Source organism: Pseudophryne corroboree, chromosome 8, assembly GCF_028390025.1.
Source record: "Pseudophryne corroboree isolate aPseCor3 chromosome 8, aPseCor3.hap2, whole genome shotgun sequence".
In the NCBI taxonomy this organism is placed as follows: Eukaryota; Metazoa; Chordata; class Amphibia; order Anura; family Myobatrachidae; genus Pseudophryne; species Pseudophryne corroboree.
In genome coordinates, this window is record NC_086451.1 from 135509248 (window position 1) to 135521643 (window position 12396).

Genomic DNA, 12396 nt, shown 5'->3' on the forward strand with positions numbered 1-12396 from the left:
CCCATTCCACAAGGAAGGTGGGCTCTTCTTGGGCGGCTGCCCGAGGGGTCTCGGCATTACAGCTTTGCCGAGCAGCTACTTGGTCGGGTTCAAACACTTTTGCAAAGTTCTACAAGTTTGATACCCTGGCTGAGGAGGACCTTGTGTTTGCTCATTCGGAGCTGCAGAGTCATCCGCACTCTCCCGCCCGTTTGGGAGCTTTGGTATAATCCCCATGGTCCTTACGGAGTCCCCAGCATCCACTAGGACGTTAGAGAAAAATAAGATTTTACTCACCGGTAAATCTATTTCTCGTAGTCCGTAGTGGATGCTGGGCGCCCGTCCCAAGTGCGGACTTCTTCTGCAATACTTGTATATAGTTATTGCTTCAATAAGGGTTATATTATGGTTGCATCAGGTTTGTCTGATGCTCTGTTGTTCATACTGTTGACTGGGTATGTTATCACAAGTTATACGGTGTGATTGGTGTGGCTGGTATGAGTCTTACCCTGGATTCCAAAATCCTTTCCTTGTAATGTCAGCTCTTCCGGGCACAGTTTCCTTAACTGAGGTCTGGAGGAGGGGCATAGAGGGAGGAGCCAGTGCACACCAGTAGTACTAAATCTTTCTTAGAGTGCCCAGTCTCCTGCGGAGCCCATCTATTCTCCATGGTCCTTACAGAGTCCCCAGCATCCACTACGGACTACGAGAAATAGATTTACCGGTGAGTAAAATGTTATTTTTCCTACTTATGTATAAGTTATTATGGAGGTTGTATTCTCATATGACAATGTCTAATGCTTTAACATGCTGTGTAATGTCAGTCCAGTTCTGACCCTCAAATCAGGTGCACTGTGGTCAGATTGATCTCACCTCTATATACTGACATATAGGGTGTTTTTCAGTCACAAAGTGTGTAGTCGATAACAGGTTAATACCATGTCTATGAGCGGCAAAAGTGATGAGGAGAATTTACCAAGCACTCCTATAACCCTAACATGCTTATCTTGTAAGTCAGGGGTAATTGACATGAATCAATTGGTCACTTATGAGGGTTTGTGTGCAAACTGTTTCGCTTTTCAGCGAAGTAAAAAACAGGAGTTAGTTCAACCTCCAGTAGAGCCACCATGGAATATGTTCGCAAAGACTCCTGTCTTCAATAGCGGACAGGTTAGCTCCGGTAGCACCACCTCAGGGGTTAGGTTACACTATGAACCCATACATGCAGCTCCCTTCCTATGGTTTGGTTCCAGTAGCTTCTACAAGCAACCAAGGGGCAGGTAAGACTAAGACAGATACGTCTGTATGGCAGACTAGATGATACATCGGATGATGATGCGGAAACAATAGATTCAACTCCGTATGATGATCAGTCGCAGAGCTTTAGTTCAGAAGATGTAGCTGAACTTATTAATGCAGTGAAGGCTGTGCTTTCTCTGGAAGAACCAGCCAAGACAGCGTTAAAAGCAAAGGCACCTGTATTCAAACGAACAAAGTCAGTGAAAGCTGAATTTCCAGCGTCAGATGAGTTGACGGAAATGATGGATGAGTCTTGGGCAGCGCCCAGTAAAAAGTATAAGATTCCTAAGAGATGGGATTCTTATTGTCCATTTCCTGCTGGGGATTGTTCAAAGAGAGAAGTTCCTCCAAAAGTAGATGCACATGTTCTGCGACTCGTGCTTAAATCTGCTTTACCACTGTCATCTACCTCTTTGAATTATGTCACAGACAGAAGGGTAGAGAGCCTATTGAAAAATATTTTTTCTCTTGTAGGAGCAGTGGTAAGACCTGCTATGGCGTCGGCCTGGGTAGCAAAGGCAATGGGCGAGTGGATAGAGGAACTAGAGAATGACATCCCCTCTCCTACTAGGGAGCAAGAGGATCGTTTTTGCCGTTTAAGACAATCTGCCCAGTATTTAGAAGAAGCAGCAATTGATGTAGGCCAGTGATTTTCAACCTTTTTTCACTCGCGGCACACCAAACAATATTTTAAAATTGTCAAGGCACACCATCCGTTCCCCACAGAAAAAACCTAAAAAACACACATTGGCCTTCACAGTAATAAAAAATCCACACATACATCGGCCTACATAGAAAAAACAATCACATTGCTCCCCACATAAATCATGTTGCTCACACATAAATCAATTACATTTCTCCCCACATAAATCCTGTTGCTCCCCACAGGAGAAATAACAAAAAGAATATTAGCCCCTACCGGTCAGCTGTCCTCCTCCCTGTTCCTCAGTGGCGGGGGTTGTTCACAGTGGATTGCTGCGAATACTGAGCAGCGGGCGGGCGGGCAGGTGTGGATGTGGGTGGGCAAGGAAAGCTGTGGATGCAGGCGGGAACTGGAAGAAGTGTATGCAGGCAGGTGGGCTGGCTGGGTGGTGAGATGTGGCGGCCGTGACCTATGATATCATACCGCCACGTCATCACTGCACAGGTCACAGCCGGAGCATAAATGATCCTCTAAGAAGAGCCCGGGCCAACAGTTCACTCTGAAGGTGCAGGAAGCTGCTCTGACTCCGCGGCACACCTTGCAACTGGTTGCGGCACACTAGTGTGCCACGGCACACTGGTTGAAAAAGCCTGATGTAGGCACTGTTGCTTCTAAAGCTTCAGCCTTGGCAGTAGTCGCTCGTAGAGCAGTTTGGCTACGGACCTGGAAGGCAGATGCGGAATCCAAGAAGGAATTGGAAGCATTGCCTTTCGTGGGTAATATATTATTTGGAAAACCTTTAACGGATATCCTAGAATCAGAGGCTGAATCGAAAAAGGTCAGATTTCCGGCTGCTTATAACCCTAAGTCCAAGGGTTTAAAATTTTGCTCTTTTCGTTGGCAAAGTAAAGCGAAAGCTAAAGAGGAGCCTAAGCAACCCCAGTTTAAATCCAGGGGTAGGAAGCAGTGGGCTAGCAAGAAGCCAGCTTCCAAACCTGAACAGAAACCCTCTGCCTGAAGAGACGGGCCTCCGCCTGGATGATTCCAGGGTTGGGGGCAGACTCCTGCAATTTGCACACATATGGCAACAGTCAACAACAAATGCCTGGGTGCAGAAGGTAGTATCTCAGGGGTATGGGTTCCCATTCAGGAGGCAGCCGCCTCAAAGATTTTTTTGCACCAGCCCGTCTCGTATAGAGTCGAAGGCCAATGCCCTGCAAGAAGCTGTCCAAAAATTACTACAGTCAGGTGTGATTGTCCCAGTACCTCCATCACAAAAGGGACAGGGGTATTACTCCAATCTATTTCTAATCCAGAAACCAAATGGGTCATATCGACCAATTCTAAATCTAAAAATGTTGAACAACTACATATGGATCCCGAAGTTCCACATGGAGACGTTACGCTCCATAATGTTGGCTATGGAACCGGGAGACTACATGGTATCTCTGGATGCACAGGATGCTTACCTACATGTGCCTATAGCACTGTCACATCAGTGTTACCTCAGGTTTGCCATCCTCCAGGAACATTTCCAGTTCCAAGCTCTGCCTTTTGGGCTAGCTACAGCACCCAGGGTGTTTACCAAGATCATGGTGGTTATGGCAGCTTGTCTGCGCAAACAAGGGATAAGAATATTCCCATACCTAGACGACCTGTTAATCTTAGCACAGTCGCAAGATTTACTGTTGAGCCATCTCCAACAGACGATAGTTTGTTTACAGAGACACGGGTGGCTCATAAATTGGGAGAAGTCGTCCCTGAATCCGTCACAGCAGATAGTTCATTTGGGAGCCATATTGGATTCAGACCTACAGAGAGTCCTCTTACCAGAGAAAAAAATAGTCAAGGTGCAGGTCATGGCTCAGGAAGCGTTGCAAGCCCAGACAATGTCAGTCCATGCAGCAATGCGCCTGTTGGGTCTGATGGTATCAAAGTTCGACATGGTGGAATATGCGCAATTCCACTCCAGACCGTTGCAGCATCTCATTTTGACCAAATGGAACGGAAATCATCAAACGATAAAGAAACAGATAATAAAGATTCCAGTAAATGTAAAAAGGTCTCTAGCGTGGTGGCTACAGACCGACCATTTAAACAAGGGGAGACCCTTTTGGATAAAAGAGTGGCAAGTCCTGACGACAGATGCCAGCCTGCAGGGCTGGGGGGCGGTACTCGGAAGCCTATGGTTCCTAGGAAAATGGACCACAAGGGAAAGTCGCCTGCCGATAAATCTGTTAGAAATAAGAGCCATTTACTTGTCTCTGGTTCATGCAAAGGACAGTCTACAAGGAAGACCAGTCCAGATCCGTTCAGACAATGCGACGGCAGTAGCATACCTCAATCATCAAGGAGGAACTCGCAGCAAGAGTCTGATGGAGGAAGTAACCCCCATTCTAAAATGGGGCAGAACTCCATCTCCCGGCATTGTCAGCAGTATTTGTCCCGGGTGTACTAAATTGGGAAGCGGATTTTCTCAGTCTGCACACCATTCGAGAAACCAAATGGGCACTACACCCACAAGTGTTTCAGACACTGGTGAACAGATGGGGTCTACCGGAGATAGACCTTATGGCGTCTCGTCTAAACAACAAAGTTCTGAGATACGGATCAAGAACAAGGGACCCAGGAGCGGTTCTGGTAGACGCACTGTCAGTAGAATGGAGGTTTCAGCTGGCATATCTGTTCCCTCCAATATCTCTGTTACCCAGAGTAGTGAGAAAGATAAAACAGGCAAAAGGAGCAATCATTCTAATAGCTCCAGCTTGGCCAAGAAGGCATTTGTACACAGATCTGTTGAGAATGTCCGTGGAAGTACCGATACTGCTCCCTCAACGTCCAGATCTGTTAATGCAGGGTCCTTGTTGTCACAGTCATCTGGTTCGCCTATCTTTGACGGCGTGGCTGTTGAAACCTCTATCTTAGAGGCTAAAGGATTTTCTAAATAGGTAATCGAAACTATGCTTCGAGCAAGAAAGCCTTCTTCGGCCCGTGTATATCATCGAATATGGCAAGCCTATATTCATTGGTGTTCGGGAAAAAATTACAATCCGAGATCTTTTAAAGTAGCTAGGATTTTGGATTTCCTGCAGGCAGGATTGGATAAAGGGTTGAAGGTTGCTTCCTTGAGGGTGCAAGTCTCAGTGTTGACTGTATGGTTCCAGCAGAAGATTGCTGACCTACAGGATGTACGTACGTTTTTCCAAGGAGTAGTACATATTCAGCCTCCATTTGTTCCTCCTGCAGCTCCCTGGGATTTGAATTTAGTTCTTAAATTTCTCCAGGGTCCTCTGTTTGAACCACTTGAGAGAACAGATCTTAAGTGGTTAACGGTTAAAGTTCTTTTCTTACTGGCAATGGCGTCAGCCAGAAGAGTGTCAGATTTAGGAGCATTATCATGTAAGTCTCCTTTCCTAAGTTTTTTTCCAGACAGAGCAGTTCTCAGAACGAGATCTAGTTATCTTCCAAAGGTGGTATCAAAGTTTCACCTGAATGAAGAGATTGTAGTCCCAGCTTTTCAGGTATTGGGACTATCTGCGGGAAAAGCGTCGCTGGACGTGGACCGGGCTTTAAAGATCTACATAGATCATACTAGTGCCATCAGGAAAACAGATTCCCTCTTCATTCTCTATGGATTCCATAGGAGAGGTTGGCCTGCTAGTAAACAGACGCTGGCGAGATGGCTCCGAATGGTAATATCTGAAGCTTATTCTCATGCAGATCTCCCTATTCCGGCTAATGTCTCTGCACACTCTACACGTAAGGTAGGGCCTTCTTGGGCAGCACAACAGGGTGCTTCAGCAGAACAGATATGTAGGGCAGCCACATGGTCTTCCATAAACACATTCATCAGACATTATGCCTTGGATACTTTTGCCTCTCATGACGCAGATTTCGGGCGAAAGGTCCTCCTGTGCAATCAGGAGCGTCCCCACCACTAAAATGGCTTTGGGAATCCCAATGTTATCCTGTGGACCCAGCCAGAGAAATAAACGTTATGGTAAGAACTTACTGTTGATGACGTGATTTCTCTTATGTCCACAGGTATCCACAGAGATCCCACCCTGACGCATCTGATTTGAGGATCTAGACAATCACTAAACCTCTTCCTTCTTGTATGGAAGGGTGTGCATGTGTGTTATCTCCTGTACAGGTCTCTACCTAATGTTCCTGCCTAAAATCGCTGTGGAAAGAACTGATCTGACTGAGTCAATGGGCGGGACTATGTAGTGGAGGCCCCAATGCATCCTGGGAGGCCAGAAAGCTCGTGACCGTGTTGGTGCCATTTTCGCTGTCGCTCGACAATATCCCAATGTTATCCTGTGGACATAAGAGAAATCACATTATCAACGGTAAGTTCTTACCATAACGTTCATTTTTGCCTAAGGTGGTTTCATCTTTTCATATGAACCAACCTATCGTGGTGCCTGTGGCTACGGGTGACTTGGAGGATTCCAAGTCCCTTGATGTAGTCAGGGCCTTAAAAATTTATGTAGCCAGGACGGCTCGGGTTAGGAAAACAGAGGCACTGTTTGTCCTGTATGCAGCCAACAAGCTTGGCGCTCCTGCTTCCAAACAGACTATTGCTCGCTGGATCTGTAACACGATTCAGCAGGCTCATTCTACGGCTAGATTGCCGTTACCAAATTTGGTAAAGGCCCATTCCACTAGGAAGGTGGGCTCTTCTTGGGCGGCTGCCCGAGGCGTCTCGGCATTACAGCTTTGACGAGCGGCGACTTGGTCGGTTTCAAACACTTTTGCTAAATTCTACAAGTTTGATACCTTGGCTGAGGAGGACCTACTGTTTGCTCAATCGGTGCTGCAGAGTCATCCGCACTCTCCCGCCCGGTCTGGAACTTTGGTATAATCCCCATGGTCCTTACGGAGTCCCCAGCATCCTCTAGGACGTAAGAGAAAATAAGATTTTAAACCTACCGGTAAATCTTTTTCTCCTAGTCCGTAGAGGATGCTGGGCGCCCGTCCCAGTGCGGACTAAATTCTGCAAGACTTGTTTATAGTTATTGCTTACATAAGGGTTATGTTACAGTTTTGATCAGTCTCGGGCTGATGCTGTTTTGTTTCATGTACAAAAGGGGGGGTGAATGGCGCTCGTGTGTCTGGATATTTTGTGTGACTCATGACTGTTTCCCTTCTGTCCAGGGCACCGTGTTGCGCTCATTAGAGCGACATCAGGGTGACCCAGGGCGTAGAGGGGCACAGCCTGTCCGGAGTCCTAACTACCTTAGCACTCACCATACCCTGACCCCTCATCGCCAGCGGCAACCCAGGGGTACCCTACATATTTTTCTTGGTCCTTTTTCTTTTTCTCCTCTTTTTTTTCCGGATCCAAAGACATTAGAATACTTCACCTGAAGCTCTGGACATTCGCCTTGCACATATTAACAATTCACTCAGAGGTGGGACGCCACCATTCTGAAGTGACCTGCATTTTTAGAAAAATTTCCACCTCTATAACAAGGAACTCCATCGCTGTTTCTGACCGCAGAGGAATATCCTCATACACACTTTTCCCAAAACCCTCCCCCCCCCCCCTCTTTTTTTTTTTTCTTTTTCTTTTTTCTTTTTATCACACTCCTAGCATTTATTATTCATTATAGAATAAAAACAGAATCTTTCAATATATTACTGTTTATTGTATCTTTCATTATCAGTATCACGTTACTCATTGTGTTAAGGGTATCAAACTGCATATTGTTTTAGGATTCAAACCATTATACACCTCGTTACACACACCATAGACATCAGGCGCACCTGTGAAAACCCGTTATCACTGTTTTGTTTCATACTGTTAACTGGTTCGTATGTTCTAAGTTGTACCGTGTGGATGGTGTGGGCTGGTATGTATCTTGCCCTTAGATTAACAAAAATCCTTTCCTCGTACTGTCCGTCTCATCTGGGCACAGTTCTCTAACTGAGGTCTGGAGGAGGGGCATAGAGGGAGGAGCCAGTGCACACCCATCTAAAGTCTTTAGAGTGCCCATGTCTCCTGCGGAGCCCGTCTATACCCCATGGTCCTTACGGAGTCCCCAGCATCCTCTACGGACTAGGAGAAAAAGATTTACCGGTAGGTTTAAAATCTTATTTTTCTCCTAGTCCGTAGAGGATGCTGGGCGCCTGTCCCTGTGCGGACTCTTTTTGCAGTAGTATTGATAGTTATTGCTTCTGTTACACGGAGGTTGTGTATCGATTATGTTCAGCTTGTTGCTGTTTTTAGTTCATGCTGTTAACTGGTATTGCTTAAAAGCCATGTTGTACGGTGTGTTGTGGTGTGGACTGGTGTGTTTCTCATCCTTGGTTAATAAAAATCCTTTTCCTCGAAATGTCCGTCTCCCTGGGCACAGTTCCTATAACTTAGGTCTGGAGGAGGGGCATAGAGGGAGGAGTCAGTTCACACCCATTCAAAGTCTTATAGTGTACCCATGTCTCCTGCGGATCCTGTCTATACCCCATGGTCCTTTTGGAGTCCCCAGCATCCTCTGCGGACTAGGAGAAAAGGATTTACCGGTAGGTATTAAAATCCTATTTTCATTGCTTTTGGTCATATCCACTAGTACGGAGGTTCTGGCTACAAATCAAGCAATGTGCTGAATCCTCGCTGATAAATTACATTCCATTCACTTCAGAATGGGCAGTCTTTGGCATGGTCCCGACCTCGATGAGAGTTAGTAAGGGAGGCAGGCATCTTCTTTTGGCAATTAGTGCAGTGGCTCGTAAGACAGTATTTCAGGAATGGATAGCTACGTCTCCCCCGACATCCTCACTGTTCAAATGTAAACTTTTCTATCTTTTTAGGATGGATTGGATCAAGGTTAGCTTAGACAGGGAATCTAAAGTTGAGAAGATTTTTACAATATGGGAGAGCTATATTGCTACACTGTCTATGGCCATGAGATGCAAATCCATCTTAGTTTAAGAAACACTTCTTGGTATTTGCTCCGCCTAATAGATAATGATCTGCCAATGTCATGCTTGAGTGATTACAATATGTGCTCAGAGACAAGGGGGGGGGGGGATTTTGGGTGAGGGAGAGAATATTAGCTTATTTTACGTTTTTGTTTTTAATTATTTGCTTTTTAAACTGCTACTAAAGGATACAGTTTGTGCATCATAAGCTATTCGGTCTTATACTGGAATGTATTCCTGACGGTCATACTTAATACTCCTGGTAACAAACCCTGTTTTGTAGTATTTGATGAAGATTCAAGTTGTGACATTGTATGTTTGGTTGTTCACCTTATGTATATGAACCCTTGGACATTTGGCATTGTTAATGGCACATCTGTCTTATTGGTGTATAAGAGTGAGTCTGTACGATCACATTATACTTCACAAACAGTTTTTATTGTATGTCATGCAATGCCTCAATAAAAATACTTTTGAATTTTTTTTTTTTTACTGTTGAGCATACTCTTAGGGATCTCAGTACAAAGATGTAAGAGTATGGGGCAAACCACTCCCATAGAGGGATTAGTGCAGTGAGCCAAACCAAGCACCAGTCTGAGATGTAGCAAAAGGTCGCATCATGGAAGATAGTCATTCCATCTGGGATACTCATCCCACACCTCAACTTAGGTTGAATAAGCCAACCTCAAGCTTGTTAATTCTAAATAACTGGCAAAGGCATTGGTAAATTTGACTATTTCTATTTAATGAGAAAGATTGGGTTCATTTGGAGAGAGAAAGCCAATTGAGGAAAAAGGACTGCAGTTCTACCAAACAAGGAAAGGGGTAAAGTCATCCAGATCTGCATTTGCTTTATAAACTCTATACAGGTTGAGTATCCCATATCCAAATATTCCGAAATACGGAATATTCCGAAATACTGACTTTTTTGACTGAGAGTGAGATAGTGAAACCTTTGTTTTTGATGGCTCAATGTACACAAACTTTGTTTAATACACAAAGTTATTAAAAATATTGTATTAAATGACCTTCAGGCTGTGTGCATAAGATGTATATGAAACATAAATGAATTGTGTGAATGTAGACACACTTTGTTTAATGCACAAAGTTACAAAAAATATTGGCTAAAATGACCTTCAGGCTGTGTGTATAAGGTGTATATGTAACATAAATGTATTCTGTGCTTAGACTTTGGTTCCATCACCATGATATCTCTTTATGGTATGTAATTATTCCAAAATACAGAAAAATCCGATATCCAAAATACCTCTGGTCCCAAGCATTTTGGATAAGGGATACTCAACCTGTATAAACAGAACTTTACCTTTTATTAAACGAGTTACTGATGAAGGGATATAAACGATAAAGGGAATACCTTACTTATATTAGAGGTTGAGTTCCGGCCCCAAACTAAGCCTGTCTGATCGCAGTGAACAAACTAGGGAATAATGAATTTTGGACGTTCTGCCAAGATTTTACTAAGCAAATTATACTTCACGTTAAAGAGAGATATGGGACAGTTTGGGCAGGAGGGTCCTACCAGGCTTGAGAACCTTAATGATAGTATCCTTAGAGTGGAAACATTGATCAGTATGAAGTAAGGGCAAGAGCAAGAAGATTTGGCTTTAAGCCTCAAAATATCAATACTTGTAATTATTTGTAACAATAGAATTTCTGGGCTCTCTCTTAATGAGATAAAATTAACCTGGTTTTTTTTTCTGGTTTTTTTTTCTGGTTTTTTTTTTACATTCTTACTTTCTTTCCATGCAGAGGTTTCCGCAAGAGAATATGTTTCAGCTTAATGTTCTCCAGGTAACCCTTCACTCTTCCAGCAGCCATAATGTATATGACATAATTTCCTGTTTGTTTTTTAAATAAAGTAATTTTGATTGAACAACCAATGACATGTAACCAACAGCACAGATAAGCTAAAGCAAGGACACCACTGGACTCATGCTATACAAATAAACACATAAAATACACGCCATATGCAAAATGAGTGAACAGCAGTACAAAACGTAGCTATCCCTGTACGTACAGCATTACATTCAATAATAGCAGGTCCATAAGCAAGCAATCACAGTACAAATATCACAAATATAACGTACTGTGGATAATCGGGTAAACAAATCAATTTACATATTATATAGAAAAAAAACCGAACCAACAACGACAACAAAATGGAATAAATTACGCATAGTTTAATAAGAAAACAGAATAAGCAAATACAAACCACCACGATTTCTGCAATTTCTTGTTTGTAATGTGTTACTGTCTTATTGATGTTGGGGATGTAGTTGGAATTTCCAGCCCCATGATGAGCAAAGTGCTTAATGTAACTAAACCTGAAATATCCTGTAGGCAAGCACTGATCCTTTAGGGTCTATGTAGTAAGTGGGAGGAAAGGAAAGAACAGCTGCTAGCCTAGAGAAAAGGCCACAAAGGGTTCAGCTCCCATTGTGCATGGCAGTGTACCACCAGTGGCTCTAAATCCCCTTCTGAGACACTCTTTCATCATTCCCCACTACTCTTAGTTAGATCAATTAATTATAAGACGTGGGTCGTCTGCTGAAGCTAACTTGTGTAAAGTGTCACATAATCATGACAATTCTCGAGTGCCGCCATCAGGTGGATGCTGGGGGCACAGCTGTCCTGGACCCTGCCTCTCTGTCAGATGAGGCAGGGCCCCGGGATGCAACCGCCTTCCCGCCCACCGCTGTTCTGCCGCTGTCCTCTGCCGTCTATCGGCTCTGTATTAAAAACGTCCCTCCCAAAATGGTCACCGCCACAGAGGAGACAGTTATTCAAGATACTAGAGGAGCCCTGTTCTCTGAGGCGGCAGCCATTTTGGGAGGAACGCTTTCAATACAGAGCTGCAGGAGGACGGAGGCAGGCAGTGGCATGAGCATCCCGGACCCTCCCGACAATGGCAGCAATGGTGGGGGGAGGAAGGAATCCCCTGACAACGAGCAGGTACTTGTGTGGCCATAATATGGTGACAAGGGCATTAATGTGGGTGCATAATATGGTGTCGGGGTATTACTATGTGGGGCATAATATGGTGACGGACATTACTGTGGGGACTTAATATGGTGCAAGGGGCATAATATGGTGTTGCTCCGTGTGTGCATAGAAATTTTATTTAGATTTCTCTAACGTCCTAGTGGATGCTGGGGACTCCGTAAGGACCATGGGGAATAGACTGGCTCCGCAGGAGACTGGGCACTCTAAGAAAGAATTAGTACTACTGGTGTGCACTGGCTCCTCCCTCTATGCCCCTCCTCCAGACCTCAGTTAGAACCTGTGCCCGGAAGGAGCTGGGTGCATTTTAGTGAGCTTTCCTGAGCTTGCTAATAAGAAAGTATTTTAGTTAGGTTTTTTATTTTCAGAGAGCTTCTGCTGGCAACAGACTCTCTGCTACATGGGACTGAGGGGAGAGAAGCAAACCTACTAACTGCGGCTAGGTTGCGCTTCTTAGGCTACTGGACACCATTAGCTCCAGAGGGTTCGAACACAGGAACTTAACCTTGGTCGTCCGTTCCCGGAGCCGC

The 12396-nt window shown here is 44.5% G+C and overlaps 1 protein-coding gene across 1 annotated transcript in view; it reads left to right on the plus strand.

Annotated features, from left to right (window-relative positions):
• CENPI (centromere protein I) overlaps positions 1-12396 on the plus strand; it is a 526595-nt gene that overhangs the window by 494573 nt on the left and 19626 nt on the right. Inside the window, exon 20 of the mRNA XM_063936944.1 lies at positions 10616-10657. Coding sequence (XP_063793014.1) covers positions 10616-10657 — 42 coding nt within the window. The remainder of the gene's footprint in view (positions 1-10615; positions 10658-12396) is intronic.